Genomic DNA, 23078 nt, shown 5'->3' with positions numbered 1-23078 from the left:
AATGATAGTAATAATAATAATAATAATGATAATAATAATAATAATAATAATTATGATAATAATAACAGTAATAATAATGATGATAATGATAATAATGAAAATATAATTTGATCAGGAAACACTAAGGTGTTGCCTGTAACTACCTCGAAATACTTAAAACTGGTATGTGTGTATATATGTACGTAGGTATATATGAGTGTGCGCGTCCTTGACCCTGTGGGGTAAGAGTATTTCCGGCCGGGGTAGGAGGAGCGGCTGGCAGGCAACCCGCTCCATCAGGCAGGTCCACCCGTGCCTGTAGCGCCGAGCGCCACAACACTCGCCACCAACACCTTCCTCCTGTATTACTCTGAACACTCTATAACATGTGTGTAGTACACACACACACACACACACACACACACACACGAGGCAAACAGTGCCGTTGCCGCGTGAGAATTAAGTATTTATGTAAAATATCCGGCGTCAGCAAGACACCTGTTATTACGTTGAGTTGAACCCTCCATTTCGTACCTGAACCTTTCCTAACATATCCTTCATGACTCGCCCCCTGATGATGATGATGACCCCCACCTGGGGTCCTCCCCTGCCAGCCAGACACTGACCTCTCTTCCCTCCCCTCCCCTCCCTCTCTGTGTGACTTCCCTCGTCCTCGCTGTGAACACAGACTTCCCACACTCACAGTAGAGTAGTTGGTATAGCAGTGCCATAGATATGTTGAAACACACACGAGGTTAAAATCATTCGTTTCGGGTCATGACTGGCGGTATTTGCGCCCCCATAGTGATGTGAACAACATTTAAAGTTTACCTCTTGGAAAATCAGTCTTGCTACCACCACGTTAATCCAGAAGTTTCCGTCCTCTTCCACACTGGTTACGACTCAGTGGCTTGCTGATGCTTGAATTCACTTGTATTTGTCAATTTGTCGTACTGTCGTAGTCTTAGATATGTCGTCAATATGTTCATCGATGGGTTAATTGCGATGCTAACATGGGCAATTAACATAATGATGGACAATTAGCATACTAATGGATAAATTTGGAAGCTAGCAGATAATTTTTGTGCTGCTTTCCTTAAGAATGTGCTGACTCTGCCTTTATCTCAAGTCGTGTTGTTCTTCAGTATAAGGGTGTGTTTACAGTGCAGGGATGGTTATAAGGAATCGTTCACAGTTAATCTGTACCTTGTGTTGCATGAGCCAGCGTGACGTGGATGGAGCAGTGTGGGAACTGTGGTTAACACGGGAAGGATCGTACTCTCAGATAAGTGTATTCTTTGGTCGTTCGTTAGTTGCCAGGTGTGTGCATAGGCGAGCCAGGGGCCCCGCTGTACCGTGTGCGCTTCTATTGTTAGCATCAAGCCTTGTAATGTCTGTATGTGACTCAGGATTTTCCAAGCCCTTCTGGTGCGTTATTATGTTACCCTCTGTGGCTATGTTGCTGGGTTTTATTCTCATACAACCCAGCAGGACCCTTATCACAGAGGAAGCCCGAGACCTTACCTCCACACATTCAGCAAAGGAAGTCGAGGATAGACTCGTTTGGAGCGAGAAATACTTCGAAATGAGTTCTACTCAGGTTCGTGAACATTTATTGATGCACCCTCACCAAATGTGACATTTCACTTAAAAGTGTAACCACAAGTAGGCGGAGTCCGGTAACACCGTTATCCTTATATACATGGTGACCGACATGGCACGTGTAGAACGTGCCCCAGTGAAGGCCACACGCGGAGAAAGGAGGCGAGAAAAAAGAATGAAGGAATGAAGCAGGGTTGTCGTGGTGTTTGTTGACCTGACTCGTGAAAGTGGAATTATTACAGGATGAAGGAAAGACGGAACTAGGAAGAGCATTCCGAAGTGTCAGTATTCAAGGACAGGAGGAGGAGGTATAAGGGTTACTCCTCGTGTGGTCGGTTTCCACACGGAAACTATGGGAAGCAACAGCAGGGTGCGTGCCTCGGGGTCCAAGCTTAGGTGGCAGGGACGTACGCAGACAGCTCTTGTGGGAGAGCAGTGGCCAAAATGATACTCGTGGATCGGGCAGAGTGGAGCATTACCACGCCGAACATGAGGGAAAGTTTCAGAGAGGTGATGCCTGGAGGATTAATGAAACAGAAGGCGTCTGAACAATGGCGAATATCATTCATGTTTTTGATTTCCAGTCCTTTTTTTTCTATGATGGTGTGTTCAAGTGTCTGTGACTGTACTGAGTGCGTGGGGTGTCTTCGGGCATTGTGTTATTAAAGACTACGGTTTGAGTGGCGACATCTGTTCATATACTCTTCTTGGTCTGCCTTCCTTCGTACATCTTTCCCATGTAACCGAGCAATTTCAGCTCATCGTATCGTCGGCCCTCTCAGTCTGACTGCACGTGTCATCAAACCATCACTGACACTCATTCCTTACTCGGTCAGTGCGTCTCACACATGTCGTCCACAGTCTCTTGATTACCAACACATCCACCCTTTTCTTTGCCACTGCGCTCAGGGCCTGATATTCACATTCATACAACTCTTTCGGAACTACGTAAGTCCAAACATACCCATCTCTGTCCTTACTTGACTTTTTCATTACGTTCTTGAGTGTACCCATAACCTAACCCTCTTGCTCCATCCCACGACTCACTCCCAGGTATCTAACACACTTCACTTCCTTCCAGTTTAAAACTAACCTTATATCATCCTGTCTCACTCCACAGGCTGCTGCACCTCATTACCTCACTTTTGTGTACAATAAATATCATGTTTCTCCCTTCACACACACTTCCACTTTCTGTTAGCAGCTTTTCAAGTCTCTCTCTCTCTCTCTCTCTCTCTCTCTCTCTGGAGTCTGCCATCAGAACTGTGTCATCTGTAAACAGTAACTGATTCACCTCCCATGTTCCTTACTCCCGGAGTATTGTACATCGGACCCTTGCTCCAAGACTCTCTCATAAACTCCCCTCGCCTCTCTCTCTCTCTGTCCAGGAACTGATTAAACAGCCATTTTAGCATCAGACATCTTTGATGCAGACCCAGCCTCACCAGAAACCACAGTCACCATCTTTCCTTCCTTCCCGCACACACGCCTTACTCTCCTGACGAAAACTACTCCCTGCATTCTGTAGCTTTCCTTCCACGCCGTATATATTGATAGCACAAGGCATCTGTATCATCCCTACCACATCACTTATTTTCAGACCCACAAGTACCTCATACAGATCTTTCTTTTTGCAAGTATTTTTCTTTTTTTTTTCCTCAAAGACAATACCTGGTCCACACATCTACTTCTCAAGGCACATTGCTCTCCATAATCACGTTCTATGCATGCTGCTGCCCTCTCAGTCACTACCCTCCTCTACAGTTCATCAGGTATATTGAACAATAGTTTGAAAATACATTTTTCTGCCCATGTCCCTCGACAAGGGCATTATACAAGCATTCTTCCAGCTCAGTGGCACCCAATTCTTGAGAAACTGAACTGCAGATTTCATCCAATCCTGCTGTTCTCCCACAGTTCAATTTCCGCCTGGCTTTCATGAATTTCAAGACTCACTCTGAACGTCATCTCCTCCCAATCACATTACATTACCCTCCCTGTCACACAACATGTTCAACTGTCCCACAAAATACTCTCTCCATCTCTTTCTGACGTCTTTGTTTATTACCACTTCCCCATCCGCTCTCCTCACTGCTATCTGAGCTGTTTTTGTCTCACACTGTTCACTTTCAAAGAAAACATTTTCTTCGTTATCTCTAAAGTTCATGGGTACTCTGTCAACTCATTACCCATCTGCTCTCTTTTTCACTTCCTGTATCTTTGTTTTGATTAACCTCCAGTTGCTTTCTTTAGTGCTCCTCCCAATCACTTGCGCTCCTTCATGCACTTACTTCCGTGTACTTCCCTTTTCTCTTTCACTGGCGATTTAACTTTTTTTTCCACCGTCCTTTTTCATGTTCTTTTTCCTCCATGCCACACTATACATTTAAGTCCTGCTTCCCTCCCTATGCTCTTCTCCAGTCAATCCCTGTACTTAACTCTGCACGCATTTTTTACTTATCACCGCGCACATACCATTTCCGGTCTTCGTCAACCCATCACAGTCAGTTAAACTCGCCTCCGTCACGAAATGATCAGACATTTCATCTGCTTCCTCGCTCACTTGTCAATTAGCATGTAATCCACCATCGCCCTTGTTGACTCCCAACCCCGCTCACCCGTGTATATATATATATATATATATATATATATATATATATATATATATATATATATTATACTTATACTTTGTCGCTGTCTCCCGCGTTTGCGAGGTAGCGCAAGGAAACAGACGAAAGAAATGGTCCAACCCCCCCCCCATACACATGTATATACATACGTCCACACACGCAAATATACATACCTACACAGCTTTCCATGGTTTACCATAGACGCTTCACATGCCTTGATTCAATCCACCGACAGCACGTCAACCCTGGTATACCACATCGCTCCAATTCACTCTATTCCTTGCCCTCCTTTCACCCTCCTGCATGTTCAGGCCCCGATCACACAAAATCTTTTTCACTCCATCTTTCCACCTCCAATTTGGTCTCCCTCTTCTCCTCGTTCCCTCCACCTCCGACACATATATCCTCTTGGTCAATCTTTCCTCACTCATTCTCTCCATGTGCCCAAACCACTTCAAAACACCCTCTTCTGCTCTCTCAACCACGCTCTTTTTATTTCCACACATCTCTCTTACCCTTACGTTACTCACTCGATCAAACCACCTCACACCACACATTGTCCTCAAACATCTCATTTCCAGCACATCCATCCTCCTGCGCACAACTCTATCCATAGCCCACGCCTCGCATATATATATATATATATATATATATATATATATATATATATATATATATATATATATATATATATATATATATAGACTCTTTCTTACCTTTGTATTCGTTTATAACTCATACTTTTTTCCCCTATTTTCATTTACACCGGGAATCTCGTATCATCTCAGTTGCCACATTATAACGATAATTATGATATTGCATCATATGTGAAGGTGAATCGGTATCTAACTGTACATTATTTCGTACAGAAGACACTCATGAGAAGTGTAAACTATGTAAAGTTGAATAGAAAAAAATATGTATCTCACAGCAAACGGAGGATACGAAACGTATATTGCTGTAAATAACAAAAGAAACTACAAAGAATTTTATAATGATATCAGGAGCAAGAGAGTCATTACCTAGTCAGTCAGTCAGTCAGTCAAAGTCCGTTACTTTCAGAAAACGGCGACTTAGATCAAGACAGTGTTGCCATGGGAGAGATGTTAAGTGCGGTATTTCGTCAAGACAGTATTGCCACGGGAGAGATATGCAGTTTTTCTCATCCATATTTACAACTGAAGACATATTTTGTGTCCTAGATCCAGTGCCACTAATAGTGTAAGAGAACACTGTGCAACATACTGACGTGCAAGATCATGATATTCTATGGTAGCTCAGAGAGCATGGACACCAGAGTGCCCTAACTCATGGTCACACACACACACACACACACACGAACAAACGCGCGCGCGGGGGAAACGGCGATCTAGTGTGTGTTGTATATATATATATATATATATATATATATATATATATATATATATATATATATATATATATATGTATATATATATAATCAGCTCCAGTTGGGATATATATATATATATATATCGTACAGTTCCTCGGGAAGAATGAAGGGCTGGGATGGCTGTGAGCCGACTGCCTTCTCTAGGATTCGAACCTGGGCGGGTTGGTGTGTTGTTGATAATCAACATTAAATAGCTCGAAAGTAAATGAACCGGTAGGTCGAGATCAATTTCATTCGAGAACTTAGAAAAAAAAGTAAACACCTGACTTGTTCTCCAGTTAGGCCAGTGTGTCAGAGAGGGAACGTTCCACACACACACGATTGGAAGTTTGTCTAGTGTCATACACCAGTGTTCAAGTAAGGTAATACGTCTTTACCAAGAAATTGTTTGGTAATTTACTGTACGTCCATAGATGGCAAATTCATGGAAACCATCACTAAACACTGTCGCTCGTCACCGCTCAGAGAGTTACCATGTAACTGTTAATGTGAGGAATGGTTTCCCAAGGCATAGTTCATGTGTGACGGATCTGTTTGATTTCTTAGATGATATTATCAGAGTATGAGATGCCGTGGTTTCAGTCCAAGACTGGCTTTATGTGCGCCTTCGCAGGTATTTTTAAAAGTGTGCATTTTCTTTTCACACGAACAACCTCGAAATAACCCAATGGTTGGTTGCTGTCTTTACCTTCCTCTGGATCAACTAGACTCAGGAAAAGGATGCAATGCCACCACTTCAGGTAGCTTACCACTGACACTAACGTGCTGTGTCGTCTCATATAAGGCTTATATAAACTGTTGTCTCAGATTTGAACACAGTGCTCTGCATTTTCTTCATTAATTAAGTTAGTATCCTTTAATTCTGAACGTGTCGTCACTACGAATCATTACAGACCCTCTTTAAGGTAATCACTTTCTGGATTTTATCATGAATCAAATACGACCGTATTAAGTACACTAAATGTACAGCAAAGGTAACAAAGTATAAGTGCACCGTGCATACTACATATACTTAATGTTGACGTGATCAGCTTCCTGCTCGCTGTAAGAGAATCATTTACAAAAATCGAATCGCGTTGGATGTAGAGGAACGGGAATCACTGAGTGTACTGTGTCACTTTAGGTGTCGAGAAGTAACTTTGTTCTGAATGTTGGAAAGGAATCATTTTGTGTTCGTTTTAATGAACCCTTTGTCTTCACTACAAACCTCTTCGTTCCCTATAAGTACAATATATTCCTTCTGGTATTCTGTGGGTCGTGTAAATATACCATGTTTAATATATCATACTGTCAGATATATCCTGTGTTTACAGTAAGTATACAAAGCTGTATACACCATCGTTATTACTCATTGTAAATTCTTTTTGTGTACTCATAAATATTGCTAGTTGATGGAATTATATGCAATAATTAGACCCAAAATACGCAGAAAGGGTATAACTATAAAATTAGGACGGTGAATTTTCTATGATTTTCTAAGAAACAGACTGTTAAGGTGAACAACAAACTACACTAAATCCCGTCTCCCTCTGCTGTTAAAAACTATGGTCCTCAGGGAAGCGCGCTTGCTCCCCTACTGTTTCTTATACTACATATAAACACTGATGGCGAATGGTATCTTCCTGCGGACCTCCGAAAATAACATGATGCTCGATGGGGAAAACTGTCGCCTCCACATAAGAACGTTCTGAAGATAAACAGACAGGAATATTGACTACGGCCACTCAATATGACACTGGAATTACTGCAGTTAACGAAAAGCTCTAAACTGTAACGATTAGAACGTACGACAGAAACATTAGACGAAGCATATGGGAGATTACTAGTGGGTTAGTGCTTTACCTACGTTACTGCTAGGATGACGGGCCGAAACGTAAAATATTATACCAGGAAAGTAACTTAAACACTAGTGGCCCACGTCTTTTTATCCACTCATTATGGTCAATCTATTTAGTGTCACGGGAAGACCCCAGACTAGACTTTCCCAAAATGAATCTAGAGCGTTTCTTGGAGAGTATACCAGATCCGATGGGTTGTTGTGCCAAGTGTACTGGATGAACAGTGTGGCCAGCCCAGGCAGGCCAGGCCAGCCCCTCGCTAGAGAAACTTCCTCGGAGAATTAGAGGAGAACTTGGGCACCGGCAAAGGTTTTATAGTGTGTGTGTGTGTGTGTGTGTGTGTGTGTGTGTGTGTGTGTGTGTGTGTGTTTGAAACACTGGTTTCCGTTCTAGATGACAGCTAAAAACAATCTACAGACGCTAAAGATTTTTTGGGAACTAATACACTATTTTATAATCTTGTTGAAAGGTTTATATATATATATATATATATATATATATATATATATATATATATATATATATATATATATATATATATATATATATATATCCCTTTGCAAAACTGGATAAGCCTGCATGGGTTTCATGTTACTCTGATTCGTCTATTTGGTCATGTGTTAATCTATCAGGCCTTAGTCTAAGGTGATACATCAGTGTCGCTGTCTCCTGCAGTGACTATGATCATTACACAGACTGTGCTTGTGTTGAACGTTGGCTTTCGAGCCACTAGTTGAAGAATTTAAGTTTCAACGACGGTTAAACATGATGAGGTATTTTTATTAATAAGACTTAACTTCTGAAACTAAATGCTTCTTGACAAATCAGAACGGTGCCATAATGGTGACCATCCATGTTTAATTTTGTTGCCAGCCGCTGATATATGTGTGTCTGTTGGTGCAGTTCGTAATGTCGGGGACGCCGCCTGCGGCAGGAGGCGGCGGTGGTGGGGCTGCCGCCGTGGCCGCCGCCGCCGCCGATCACTTCTGTCTGCGTTGGAACAACTACCAGACGAACATGACGGCGGTGTTCGACCAGCTACTGCAGGAAGAGGTAAGTCCCTCTCTCAGTCCTCTCTGTTCGTATTCCTTCATGCCAGGAGAGGTAACCTTTATTTCACTTGATATGTCGCGACAACAGTCATTCGTGAGCCTTCTGCTCCTCTTGTGGAGCTCCTTGGCTGTTATGTAAGTGCATTACTTGTCCTCTGCGTCTGGCCATGCCTGGATGTGTGTGTGTGTGACACGTGCTGGTGCTGTGGTTGCAGGTGTTCGTGGACGTAACGCTGTCATGTGAGGGTGGGCAGCAGCTGCGGGCACACAAGGTGGTGCTGGCCGCGTGCTCGCCCTACTTCCAGGCAGTCCTGCAGAACAACCCTTGTAAACACCCCATCGTCATCTTGCCGCGGGACGTAGCCTTCGCCGACCTGCGCGCCATCATCGAGTTCGTGTACCGCGGTGAGATCGACGTGGCTCAGGAACAGATCAACTCCCTCCTGGCGGCCGCCGACACTCTAAAAATCAAGGGCCTGTGTGAGGTGGGCGACGACCCCACGCATGTCCCTCCTGGCTTCACGGCCACGCCCTCCAGTGCCGCCTCACGCCAAGCCTCTACCTCCCAGTCGCCCGCCCGAGGCCGCCCACCGTACTCGCGCGGCCGCTACAACACATCTTACCGACCTCGTGGCCGCCCACCTCTCTATGGCAGACACCGGTATGAACGGCCTTCCCCCGCCACGCCAACCTCCCGCCGGGGAGATCACCAGGAACATCCCGTGAGTCATGTGTGTGTGTGTGTGTGTGTGTGTCTTGTGGGTTCTTACAGCAGACCTGATGGCTTCACTCCACCCTGACAGTGGCCACGCTGGTCACTGTGGAGTGTAGGTCTCAGAAGATACTGGTGATGTGGTCGTACTGAGTCATCATGTAAATATCACTGGTAAATCTGTGCTATATAAATTTAAGATACATTAGTATTTAATATATTTATATGTTTTATCTTCAACTTTGTTTATCGCTAACACATATTTCTTTCTCTCTCTGCTCATGGTCATCTTGCATCCCTTACCCGCCCTACCATCCCATCCCTTCTATTGTATTTCTGTTCCCGCCCCACCTCTTTATTTTCTCATTTCCCTCCTGTCGTCACACCCTGGCAACACTAACCATGCAACAATCTCTCCCGCTGTTGCTGTTCCACTAATGTTTTGCCGTTCTTGACGTCAACCAATCTGTTTCCCAACATTCATACTTTGTCTCTCCCAACCTTTCTGCTGGATTTCCCACACTTCTACTTAACCCCGTTTTCAAATGTCTTCTGCGTGTTTGTTCCGTCCCTCCTTCTTCCGAGTTTGTGCCCGTTGCCTCCCTGGTTTGTTCCCATCCTGTTGCTTCACCTGGCACACATCCGTCACGTGCTGCCTCAACCAACTTATGCTTGACCATCACAACATACTTCTCCCTCCATTATATGACGCCCCCTTTACTGTTTTTTGGGGCTTTTTCCTGTTCACTGGCTCTCTCCTCTTCATCTGGTTTCATCCTGTTTGGTTTCTTCCAATCTACTTTCATTTACCTCCTACACTTGCATTTACTCCCTTATTGCCTCACAAAACACTCCCATAATCTTGTGTCTCGCTCCGACCACAAATACGGGCTTCAACTTTATCATCTGGACGATGTTCTCTCTGCGTCTCACTATGGACGCCCTCTCTTCCTCGATCTCCCTCCTTCTTCCATCTTCCTACTCACATCAGAGTTCCAGCAAACGCATCAAGATGGAGACCGGGGAAGAAGACAGCCACGGCGGCGGAAGCGAGGACAGCGAGGGAGCAGCGCAGCAGCGGCAAGGGCACCCACACTACGTCCACAACGGTACGTTATTCCTGTCAGTTGGTTGTGTGTGTGTGTGTGTGTGTGTATCGCGCCCCCACAGTGTGTCATTAGTGCCCACCCTACCTCACCTCACCACCACCCAGTACACACGTTTGTCCCATCACCTGGTCTTGAGTGTCAGGCTCGACCCGGTGTACCCGTTGCTGCCACAGTCTCACCAGTCCTCCCTCCACACGTGCCCGACGTGATGTGTTTACCTTGCTAGACACACACGTCCTCCCCATGTTATTAGCCTGACCACCTGGTTCTTACAGTCTTGGTATGTAGTATCCGTACTGCCCTTACCTCACCTGCCCAGCTAACGTGTACCAACCACCTTGCAAACACGTCCTCCTCACGTTACAGAGAAAGCACAAGTTCGTCACTAACTGAGTGAATATACAGGATTCGATGCCACTTTTGTCGTGGTCAAACATCCATACACTGCTTAGCAGGTGAATTCCAGATAAGGTGTATAGAGTGTAACTTAGGGCTACGGATTCTCCTTGTTTGATGTAATGACTGTCAAATGTTGTGATCCAGTGAAACAGGATAGAAGATAGGATCAAGAAGCACCAGGATCCTCCGTGGATATCGCCTGTCGTTCTTATTCTATACTGTATTATGTTGATACATACTTATGGTAATGTTACCGTCATGTGTACCACACTTCCCTTCAGCTGAGTTGTGGCGCATCTTGGCTTCTGTTACTGTTGGTGTCTTCTGTTGTGCCCCATACTGACGGGCGCCGCCTCCTTTGGTGTGCCTATGGTCCACCGTCTGTTCTTCCTTTTGCTTCCCTTTCCCGTTGGTTCTTCCTTTTGCGTCCCTTTATCGTTGATCTTTGTTCTTGCCTTTCTTTATTGTTGCTCCTTCTTCCTACGTCCTTTTACCTTTGGCCTTCCTCCTGCGTCCCTTTACCGTTGGTCCTTCCTTTCCCTTCCCTCTACCGTTGGTGCTTCCTCTCGCGTTACCCCTACGTGCCAGATAGAGCTTTATGTTGTACATTTCTGCCCTGATCATCTCTGCTTGTGTTTGTTTTCGGATCCTCCGGTTGTTCCCGTATTAACTTTTAGTATCTTGTGTTTCCTGTACCGTTAGTATCATCTTGTGTGTCGCTCTTATTCTCTTTGGTTGATGTCTCCTGTTACGTACTTTTATCGTTGCTATTTTATGTTCATACTCAGTAGTTATCTCTTCCTCCTGCCTCCTTATCCCTGATGTCAGGTGTCAGTTGTTGCTTGCCCTAAACGGCAAGTGTTTCTAGTTTTCCCTAAATGACCGTTGATGCCTCAGGTTGCTCACCAGCCACTGACGCCTTCAGTGGTCTGCCTCTATAGAGTGCGGTGGGCACCTCCTGCTGTGTTCCTCCTCAAAGCTTCACACCTCTTGTGTTCTATCTCCCTCTTGTCCTCCGTATCTGTTGATGATGCCTCCACGTCTCTACCGTTAACGCTTCTGGTTGTGTCCTGATAATAACTTCGTCAGTAGGACGCCCTATATCCCCTTCAAAAATAAGAGCGAGGAGCACTGACTGTCACACACCAAACACTCTGGCAATGACTGAAATAACTCTTGATCTTGTGAAGTGCGCACACGGCGCATGTATCATACTGTGCGCTTAAAGAATACTGAGAGGGGCTTGCTTCCCCCATTGTACCCTCTTGAGGTGTTTCCTCCCGGAATGATACATAGGGAAGATCAAAAACGATTTCGCAAACACCTTCGGGACCTCTGTATGAATGGTTTGAGCTCCCTTATATGAAAGGAGTGGGTTGTGGTAGGTATAGTCCCTCTGTATGGACGTGATGGCTTGTGTTTCACTTGTACAATGAAGGTTAAACTGTCATATGTACAGGGGATATTATGTTAGAATATATATACAGAGAGAGAGAGAGAGAGAGAGAGAGAGAGAGAGAGAGAGAGAGAGAGAGAGAGAGAGAGAGAGAGAGAGAGAGAGATGCGTATAGAGTTGCCACTGTAGTAGATAAAGTTATTGATACTAATAACCAAACAGGAAATAGAACAGTTGATTCAAGGTTATTCAGTCATAAATCCAGTGTATAATGTTTTTGTTAGATATAAGGTCATCAGGCAGTGGGACCGCTGATACTGAGCTAGTTATAAACTTATTATGGTGTTATTGTCCAGCCACATCGGGGGATCGAGACGCAAACACGCCATAACTGACTAGTATTGTGGCGAAAGAACTTTCCCTTTTGCTCTCACTGTTCCCCATAACTGTCTGTGTGTGTGGATAGTATGGGGTAAGAATTTTATACGAGTCACACACACACACACACATACACAAACACACACACACACATATATGTATATATATATATATATATATATATATATATATATATATATATATATATATATATATATATATTACATGAGGCACCCATTTATCGAGCATCCCGATTTTGTGCTCTTGTCCGGGACTGGAACATATGGGCCCGAGACTCCTGGGGTGGCATCGCTACCCACGGAAGCTCGTGTGTGTGTGTGTTTGTGTGTGTGTGTGTGTGTGTGTGTGTGTGTGTGTGACTATTATTTGTAATGACTGTTACGTGTGTTGTGGGGAGGGTTTTACACATGTGTTGCTCCGTCCAAACATTAAAAATGTGCCATGTCTTAACCTTAATATCCACACGTAAACACACCTCACCTTACGCCGGGTATCCATTCACCGACCAGTCCCAGTCCCTAAGGGGAGGATGAACGGCTGGGCTCGTTGTCAGCCGGTTGCCTCGTCCGTAACTCAAACCCAGGCCCGTTAAACTGGTGGATCACAACGCTAATCACTGCATCACGGATAATAGTGTGTGTGTGTGTGTGTGTGTGTGTGTCACCCACGGACGCCAGTTAAGCATTATGAAAGCTCTGTGATGTATGTTGTCGTTGTGTTGGTTGGTCTGTGATTGTAGCATTCCCATGTGGCACATCCCGAGGTCGGCCACACACTTCCCCCCCTCCCCACCCCGTCACACATTGTTCATGCTCCACCAACTTATATGCCAACTACTACCCTCGTTTGCCTATATACCTCCTTATAGAACGAATGTTCTCCTCAGTCATTTACTTTATGTGTAAAATTCCTCGTAAAACAAGGCTTCCGTTCGTGTGTAGTGTTTACCTTGGTAAATCTGTCGTCATAGAACACGACTTTCGTAGGGCCCCAACACTCGTACCTCCTGGTGTCCTCAGCCAAATGTTAACCATACACATGGCACACCCAAGCATCACGCCACTGAGATGTGACGAATTTATCCATGAAAGTCGAAGTGAACGATGTCTCTGTCACTTGTACACCATCGAAGTTTACCATCGAAGTAAGGATGACGCCAGGTTCTCCAGATGATATGTTAAGTTTTGGAGTTTGCCCTATTGTGCTGCAGAACAGTAAAGCAGGACAAAACGTATGAAAACTTTACCCAACTTGGTGAGGGTCGAGGCCAGTGTAATAACGGAAATATATCTTGATCGCTGTCGTGTCCCGTCCACCTGCTGCAGCCAGAGTAAACATGTGCGAATTGGAAAGGAACTTTTATTGAAGTTCTCTTATTCGAAAATTTCATAAATTTTTGAATTTTACTTATTTCCCTGGAAGCTTCACTTGTTTAGCACGACTGCAGCAAGCGGACGAAGTATACGTAACGGACCGCCCCTAGCTAGAGTAACATAGACAAGGAAGGTCTTCATGGATCGTCATCATTTTCAAACGTTTTTCCGTGAATTACGTTCACTCTACATTTTCCCGTAGCTTCGCAGGTCATGTTCGCTGTAAATCATAACCATCGTAGGAGAGGAAAAGGGAGCGCTAATTATACAACCTGATGTATTACGTATTAATCACAGTTCTTGTATTAAGTTTTATAAACCAAATTTCAATTAATATATGTCAATAACCTAAGGTATCATATGAGGCAGCAGACCCAGGCTGTGCTCAGCCTCTCTCAACTTTCAAAATTAATATTTAATTGTAAAAAAAAAAATGTTTGTTTAATACTAAAGGCAAGAGGAACGAGAGCGACTCATCATCAATAATATATTCTTGACAAGCGCAGAGATAATGTTGAACCGTGGCAATATTTTCGAAATGATTTTGCCCATAAACACACACGGAACGTTATTTGCAGATTTTATTTCGTCTTTATGTACACAAGTGTTGGGCTGAAGACGTACACTCACGTCATCGTTCGTCTGCAATATGTATACATTCGTCATGTATACTTGTTCATCAGACACACTTGGTTTAGTCGGTCTGTCGCCACCAGTAGGATCCCCAGAGACAAATATGTATGTAGAGCCACATATCTGACGTGGGCGTAAACGTGCATTTCTTGGCGGCAGTAATTTGAAGAAAAGCTTCACTCATCCGTCGCCCATTAGTTTACTTCACTCATCCGTCGGCCATTAGTTTATTTCACGTATCCGTCAGCCATTAGTTTACTTCACTTACCCGTCGGCCATAAGCTTACTTCACTCATCCGTCGGCCATTAGTTTACTTCAGTCATCCTTCGGCCATTAGTTTACTTCTCTAGCTTGCCCTAGACCCACTCTTGTCCATCCGCCAGACGCATGGACTCTGATGATTTCAGCGACCGGTCATGCTGGGGAGACGATCACCACCACTCCTCCCTCCCTGCTCCTCCCACACCCGCCGCACCTGCACATTAGCCATGCCAACAATTCACGATAAGTATTCGTAACCGCCCCATCTGACCACAAGGCTCCTGTAACCACTTCATTCATCTGCATAATAATCCGTGTTCATGTGTGTCAACCGAGTGTTCAGGCCAGGTCGTCGTTACCCAGTCCATCTCTCGTTCAACAAGGAGTGTGGCCTCTGCACTTCACGTGAAGACGGATCTAGGTTCTTCAGCAGAGATTGATTCAAAAATGTTTTTTTGGTGTTGATGTTAACTTTCCCTCTGTCGATCTTTGTTTTGTTTTTATGAGACAGCACGGGCCAACCCGGTGATGGATGCACATGGTTTGCGATCTTCGACCCACACCCAACTGAAGTGTTTATCCCATCGGGGCTGGTCGATATATGGGTATCCTGGGGGGAGGGGGGGTTGTTCGTGTGTAATACATACATATGAGTAATGACATGGTACATATTTACAAGGTTAAGAGACGGGGCAACTCGAGGGTAAAACTCTCTCCTCTTGACACAGTCAAATAGCAAACGTAAATAGTAATGAGAGAGAGAGAGAGAGAGAGAGAGAGAGAGAGAGAGAGAGAGAGAGGAGAGAGAGAGAGAGAGAGAGAGAGAGAGAGAGAGAGAGAGAGAGAGAGAGAGAGAGAGAGAGAGAGCATTGATGAAAGTAATATTCCTATAGTGCGACTTTCAGTTTCCTGACCTCTTCATGACCTTCCCCTGTCGTTGTGAGCCTCCGTCTGCAGCCTCCTCTGCTTCCTTTTATGCACATCAACCTGCGTTTCCTGACCACCTCCTCTGCCACCCCTGCCTAGCCTGATGTGCCACCCCACATCGGGAGAGCCATACCACGTGCGCCCCTGCTACCACACCACGTACGTGCCGCACCATACCCTACCTGCCCTACCACACCACTATCTTGCCACATCAACCACGCCCTTGCCTTGCAAACGCACCCACGTCCTATATCTCGCCTCTCTTATCTCTCCCGGCCAAGAGACCCCTGTCACGCCACACCGACGCTTCCCCTACGCAATACCCACGTCCTCTGCCTCCTAGATTTGTCCCGGCCCACCACCAGCTGCCACCCCCCCCCCCCCCCCCCTTGTCCCCGCATATCACCAAGTCCCCCGCCTTTTGCCTGCTATACGTGTTTTGTGCCCCAACATACCATCCTGGCCCCCATACATCACACACCCTGTACACACACCCAGTATCCCCTGTAGTACTACCCACGTTGTCATCATGTCACCCACACCACGTGCTACCCATCCACCCACTATGCCACCGGACTAGCACACCCATCATATGTGTGCCCGGGCGTGCGGTGCCCCAGCAGCAGCCACGCCTTCTGTCCCGTTGCACCACCCACGTTGGGTGTCCGGTCTCTCACGCCCTTTGTTTTGTCTGGCCCCCGCCACCCCTTGACCCACCACACCCACGCCTCCAGCCCTTTCCTGCACAACATGCCACCTTCCTTCCTCGCCTCCTGCGTGGCCACGCACCCTCTGCTTCACCTGTCTTCCCCGCCCCTGTGGCCATTCTAGGCCTCGTGTCCCGCGCCAGGTATCTAGATTAAGGAAGCTACTAGTACTAGTACTAGTACTAGCGCGTGAGAGGAAGTTGTCGGTCCTGCAGTAGTAATGTTGTGCTATGTGGTGGGTTACTGTAGGCGGGGCGCCGCCCGCACCCGCAGCCAGCCACGCGCCGCCCGCCGCCCACGCCCACCACGCCCCTCCTCCACAGGCTGTCCACCCCTCTCAGCCGCACCCCCCTGCAGCGCACGTCCCGCCCCCCCTGCCGGAGCTGGGCCCGTCGGTCGGCCTCCCACAACCAGGTAACACCAATACATGGCGCACGCCCACACGCCCACGCCAGTAGTCCATACATCCCTTGCGTCATACTGCTGTATTGTGATAACCCTGTAGTAGTGGAACGCCCTCAAGCTGTCTCTCTAGTTGCTGTGTGTAGTACTCCACCATGTTGCTGCTCTGCCTCCCTAACACCACCTTATCAAGGCCATCAGCATAGTTGCTGCTCCTGCCATAGCCAACACTAACGCTCAGACACCATATCACATCCCTGACGCTCACACTCCATCCCCAACACCATTATGCTCCTGTATACGTTATTGCCAACACGGGCGCTTTCCAGTTATCAGCATACAATACTTGAACACTGCCGACTGCTCACCACACGTCGGAGGAGTTCAGTTATATACATGGGTCTTTAATACTACACTATGGTAATAGCCTTCTCTGCTTGTTGTACACCTGTGTCCCTCCAGTTGTGTCATATGTAGAACATTACTTTTAACCCTCTGTGTAGGACGGCTTACGTGAGCATGAGATTGTGTTGGCTCTGACCTCGTCAACCATAGGTAAAAATTTCCACTTATCTTTAGCTATGTGACCTTTTCCTCTTGTATATACTGTTCACATGATATGACTTACATCATTCTGCAATGACACGTTCATTTCACCTTTGTTCCTCCTTCATGACCCGAGACTTCATTACTGACCTTTAATTGGTCCAGTCTCCTTCGATTTACAATGGAAGACCCTTGACCTACCACCGTAAAGCTTTTAACTTGTCTTTAAAGCCTATGATGTATCTGTATTATCTCTGACTTCCCTGATGGCCCCAGGCATCAATGACTCCCCCAGGTTGTGTGGTGGGGGGTGTCGCCTGTGTGTGTGTACCGTGCAGTCACTGGCGCAGCAGACCTTCCGTGTCTTGACCTTTGTCGTATGGTAGTAGGAACCCGTGACTTTCCCAAGTAACTTGTAACACACGTTGTACCTCTGATGTTTCCGAACACTGACTCATTTGTCTTTGTTACCTTTGATCTGGTTAGCCACCTTTGACTTGTCTCAATGACCTTTAACCTACCTTAGTGATTTGACCTGTCTTGGTGACCTTTGATTTCCTTTAATGACTTTTAACTTATGTGACCTACTTGGACTTTTTTTTTCTATTTTCTAATCGTAATTTCCCTCAGTGTTGCCCCTTAGTCTACCGTATGGTTCAAGTAAGTAGTCTTGGACCTGTCTCAGGTTGAACTTTTGTACACCCGTTCACTTACGATTTGATTGGCTACATAACAACATCTAGCTTACCGTTAATAGGCTGAGTTTTCTTCCTCGTAAGTGGCATTGGATTCCACTGGGTGACTTTCTTCTTTCCTTTATAGTCACTGTTATGTCGGTGACAACTTTTTCCTGATGTCCATAGTTGCCTCTGGTGCCTGCCTCTTCCTGCGATGTGCCTTGAGTCTATTCAAATGAAAGACCGTCGATGCATTGCATGACAGCGATATATGCATTAACCTGTAGTTAAAGTGTTACAAGTCAGATGATCTATGAAGGATACGACCACTGACTTAGTGGCTCAGTATTACCCAATCTCCCACGTCCTCTGATCTTCCTCTCTACAATGACTTCAGCTTTACAGATGGAAACACTATTGACTGCTGAGAGTAAACCATTACATACGTTTCCTACACTCTGGAAGGTCCATACACTATCCTTCAACTGTAGCATCATCAAGGAGGGCACACTCTCTAAGTCCAAGTGCCGATCTACCAACACTATACAGAACACCTGACAGCAACAGACCTCTCAAACACTAACCAAAAAATTATTGCTGATAACCAACTTATTCCTTCCTTTCGTTTGCATATCTAGTGAACAGTAACTGTGGAGGGTGTACACCCTTTGTTTATTACTGCCAAAACTCATCCTCTAATTAAGGTAACAAGATTTCACTATCATGTCTTTTTCAACTTCTGTCTGTCTATCTGCAGACGACAGACTAGAGCTACTCTGGCTGTATGCACGGTAGATATGTTTGTAGTTGTCCCTTGTTGCCTGTGACAAGTTGCCTGACACACTTGTGTGCCGCCACAGTGGACAAAATTATATCTTGGATACAGTACGAAGACTCCCACTAAACACACGTTACTTGTGGTGTAAAATGGAAATCGTTATGTACAGCAATTGGCCTGGATGCAGTTATGTAAACATCCTCTGTATTGTTCAGTACTACATTCAAGATACAGTACAGACACGGACAACCATGAATAGTAATCTCTTAATGTATGATACAGTCCCCACTACATTGCACAATAGTACTGTGAGGCTCTCACCCTCACGTAGCCACCACTGTAGACAGGACGTCGCCATACAGTATTCCACAAACGAATTTACGTAGTTTTATTTACTAGACCTCCGTAGTGTCTTGTCTTGCCTCTACTGTAGACCTTGGCATCGCTCAACCTCCGTTGTATCGAGTTGAAGACCTCCCATGTGACTCTCCTGTGCTCCTTGACAACCCTCACTTTCCGCTCGTAGATGAATCCATACTGCGAACGCGTGCCTGGATGCTCGTGTTAAGTCTGTGAACCGTTGGCATATTATAGCTGGTAGTGTATGTGATGCAGTGTTAGCCCCCGCGACTACAACCTACCTCACCTTCCCTTCCTCCCTTGGTAGCCTGTGTGTATTGTATTAGGCGGTGTGCGGCCTTCCCACATCCCTCGCCCCGCCCCAGGGTGGGCATGTGGAGAGCGGGAAGTGCATGGTGCCAGAGCATGAAGTGTTGCTGCTGACCACTGCATGGGTGTTGTCAGTCAGCCCCCGTCTACTGTTGGACAGTAATTGATCTTACAGCTACATCATTCATAGTTTGCCTTCATCCTCTCACTGACGTGTACTTCCTACTGCGTCGCTGTCGTAAATCTCAACACAGTTTTAAACAGTAAAACACTTAAATGGCTAACGATTTGTCTCAGCTTATTCAGCTGTCATATAGGTAAGCGAATGAGATCATCTTGACAGTGGAGTAACTTACGGCTTACTGGATGCTTGCCATTATTCAGATCACTATCAGCCATCTCTGGTGTGGGCTTTTAACAAGAGATGCTTGCGTTGTGTGCAGGTGCCATCATTAATGGGTCTAGGGATGTGCTGTACTATGCTATTGGTGAGCGGTGGCTTCTGCTCTCTCATCTTCAGTGGTAATGATGATGTCTGCAATAGGATGCCATGACCCTGCCTTCCCTCCTCACTGCTAACTAACGCCCTCACTCTCCCTCTCTCCTCTGTGGTCTATCAGAGACGGCCCTTCCCCCGCACGTCCTGCCGGGGTTGTCTCCGACAGACGAGGGCGCGGGCACGTCCCACGCCTCCGACTACAACAGCGGGTACGGGGCCTACACAAAGAGTGAGGGGGACGCCCAGCACCTGGCCTCTGACGGCACCGACTCCAGCGGCCAGCGCATGACTGTCACGCCTGAGCTGCTGGGACTCATGCCCTCCAACGCCACCTCACACTACTCCTCTGGTGAGTACCAACTCCCGTGTAGAGTACCACCTCCCCTCACAGCGTTGTACCACATCGTTTTCAGTGTTCATGCACTTGGTATAACCTGTCACTACTATTCTTACAATCTCTCATTGCTTCTCTTGTAAGAGTATTACCTTACGTTACTAGGGGCAAGTAACGCATTGGTCTTATGATTGCGGTAAATTCACTCTTACTACTTTGTTGCAGTGAATATAACCTGAAAAGCGTTGAATATAACCTGCTCAGTGACAGCAGTGACCACTCATTGCCCTTTCAGTTTGGCGGAAATTGAAATTTCTCTGCATCTCTTGCGAAACTTTCTTTTTTTCCTCGCGTTATTTCATGATTGACCTTAAGGTGACAGATGTCATACCTCAGTGTGTTGCACAGACCTTCCTCTCACTTCCAGTCTGATAGATACGCTTTTTGTAAGAGTCCGCTGAATGACTACAGTTTTTTCTTCCACTTCTTCCGAGCTGATTGTGGCCCATGAGAGGGAGATGGTCTTTCTTCCCATGTCTCTATAATGAGTACACCTTCCCCTCTGTCTCTACGGGGAGTGTATACGATCTTTTCGATTACCCTCGAGTAGATCTTTCACTTATCGCTGAACCTTTCCTTCAAGTTAGTCGTGACTCCATCTGTGGGTGTTCTGTCGGTGCCACTGACGTGAGGAGGTCCTCCAGTCAGTGCCATTTCTTAAAGAGGAGTCCTCGTGTTTGTGCACTGTCTTGAATAGGTCCTCCCTTCACTAACACTGGCATTAAATAGGTCTTTCCTGTCATTACCACTGGCGGCACGACACTCGCAAAATCAGGTACATTATTTAGCCACTTACCCACAAGAACACAAGGGCGATGACATCATGGCGTGGTACATGTATCTCTTCATTACCTCTGGTCACGTGCTGCACACCATACGTAAACATGTAAATAATAACAATAATAAAAATAATGATAATAATAACAACAATAAAAGTATGAAATTACAGTCTTTTAATAAACGTCAGTGTTTATTAGACTATTGAATGAGGTTGCTTGAAGGATTTACACGTCTGTTAACTTCGTCAGGTTACTTATGATGGTAGCTGTAAGTGTCAGTAACGCCACTTAAGCCGGAGGATGCTGAGGCACTGGCAGGTGTACACGTAGCTTTCATAGTCTTGCACGCTCACTAACAATAATGTTTCCACGCCAGTATTTTGTAGTCCACATTCACCAATGGTTATGGAGGTTAAGGTTTGTTTTGCAAGATCATTAGTGGTTATATATTATAGGTTTAGAGATGTCCAGGTAGAGCCGGACTTGAATTAGTGATTGTACAGTTGTTTGTTAACCTACGTACTACATTGATTGTTGTAGCAACTCCAGGCAACGCCAGACTAACTGCTTACAAGTATTGCTTATGAATGTGTGTGCATTGTGGAGCATTTAGAGGTATCCCAGAATATGGGCACAGATCCAGGGTGTTGCACGCGCACTAAGGAGCTGTGTTCCTGTTGCATGTTGAATTGTCGTTGGGAGGTCATGCAGGTAACCACACCTGCTTGTTTGACCACCCAGACACGGAGAGCCTGTCGGGCACGCCCGGGGGCCGCAAACTGTGGACGGACGAGGACATGGACAAGGCCTTGGACGCGCTGCGCAACGCCGTCATGTCTTTGAGCAAGGCGGCTCATGTGTATGGGATTCCGGCCACTACGCTGTGGCAGCGCGCCCACCGCATGGGCATCGAGACGCCCAAGAAGGAGGGGCCTAACAAGACGTGGAGCGAGCACGACCTGGCCGGCGCCCTGGAGGAACTCCGCAGCGGCAGAATGTCCGCAAACAGGTGAGTCAGCTTCAGTATGCCTCTCTAGAGATAGAAATAACTTTCAGCTTGAGTTCTAGTGGCTCAGCTTTTCAGGAAGAATAAAATCCTGAGCTTGGTTAATTATCATCCATAAATATACGACAATAGAACGTAAAATTAAGAAAGAGAATTCAGTATGAAAACCTGAAACTATGAAAACCTGAAACGGTATGACCAACCGTGGACCGTTACCGCGCATAAGACAGGGTTATGGAAACATCGTAGAATAGAGGCATTTGTGTTCGAGACTTCACCATTTCATAATAATTAATGAGCGACTTTTGCTTGTATTACAAATGTTGTTATAGAGTGTAACAAGAACAGACGTGTGACTGGCGGGTAACCGTGGATGTTTGTTTTGCCTTATGCCAGAGCGTCCAAGGAGTTTGGCATCCCAAACTCAACATTGTACAAGATCGCCCGCAAGGAGGGCATCAAGCTGTCGTCGCCGTTCTCAGCCATCCAGCCATCATGGAACCCCGATGACTTAACCAAAGCCCTAGACGCCATCCGTGGTGGGATGAGCGTCCAGAAAGCTGCTCAGGAATTTGGCATCCCTACAGGCACTCTGTATGGCCGGTGTCGTCGAGAGGGGATCGAGCTCAGCAAATACCAGGTAAGTACGATGTTATCTCTCTGGTGCTTCCTCACTGTATGAAATAAAATAGTGAAATTTTAAAGTACCAGGAAGGTCCATCGTTCTGTGAAGCGTCTCAGATGCCGGGTTAATGATCACACTTCGTACATAACAAGACTTGAAAGTCTGCCTTGCGGTAACAAGAGATAAGTATTCAAGTGTATGTACATTGTATTAAGATGTTTCTGCTTTTAAATGATGACAAACTTGGAAACTCAGCTTTTCTGAAGCTAGACAT

At 45.8% G+C, this 23078-nt stretch overlaps 2 protein-coding genes across 10 annotated transcripts in view; one reads left to right on the top strand and one right to left on the bottom strand.

The window, feature by feature from the left end:
- The window catches only part of LOC139754608 (uncharacterized), a 385727-nt gene that overhangs the window by 233059 nt on the left and 129590 nt on the right, over positions 1-23078 (bottom strand). The window lies entirely within an intron of this gene.
- LOC139754607 (uncharacterized) overlaps positions 1-23078 on the top strand; it is a 79025-nt gene that overhangs the window by 45942 nt on the left and 10005 nt on the right. For 2 of the 7 annotated variants that reach the window (XM_071672045.1, XM_071672044.1), the window contains exons 2-8: positions 8364-8513; positions 8728-9234; positions 10216-10333; positions 16679-16843; positions 20122-20349; positions 21915-22182; positions 22576-22819. In XM_071672045.1, the coding sequence (XP_071528146.1) occupies positions 8370-8513; positions 8728-9234; positions 10216-10333; positions 16679-16843; positions 20122-20349; positions 21915-22182; positions 22576-22819 (1674 nt within the window). In that variant the 5' untranslated portion in view covers positions 8364-8369. Of the gene's footprint in view, positions 1-8333; positions 8514-8727; positions 9235-10215; positions 10334-16678; positions 16844-20121; positions 20350-21914; positions 22183-22575; positions 22820-23078 lie in introns of all 7 variants that reach the window. The other 5 variants (XM_071672046.1, XM_071672043.1, XM_071672048.1 and 2 more) reach the window with 4 other exon arrangements.

This window comes from Panulirus ornatus, chromosome 17, assembly GCF_036320965.1.
Source record: "Panulirus ornatus isolate Po-2019 chromosome 17, ASM3632096v1, whole genome shotgun sequence".
NCBI classification, from domain to species: domain Eukaryota; kingdom Metazoa; phylum Arthropoda; class Malacostraca; order Decapoda; family Palinuridae; genus Panulirus; species Panulirus ornatus.
Note: the sequence above shows the minus strand (reverse complement) of the source record. Positions and strands in the feature narration are given on the sequence as shown.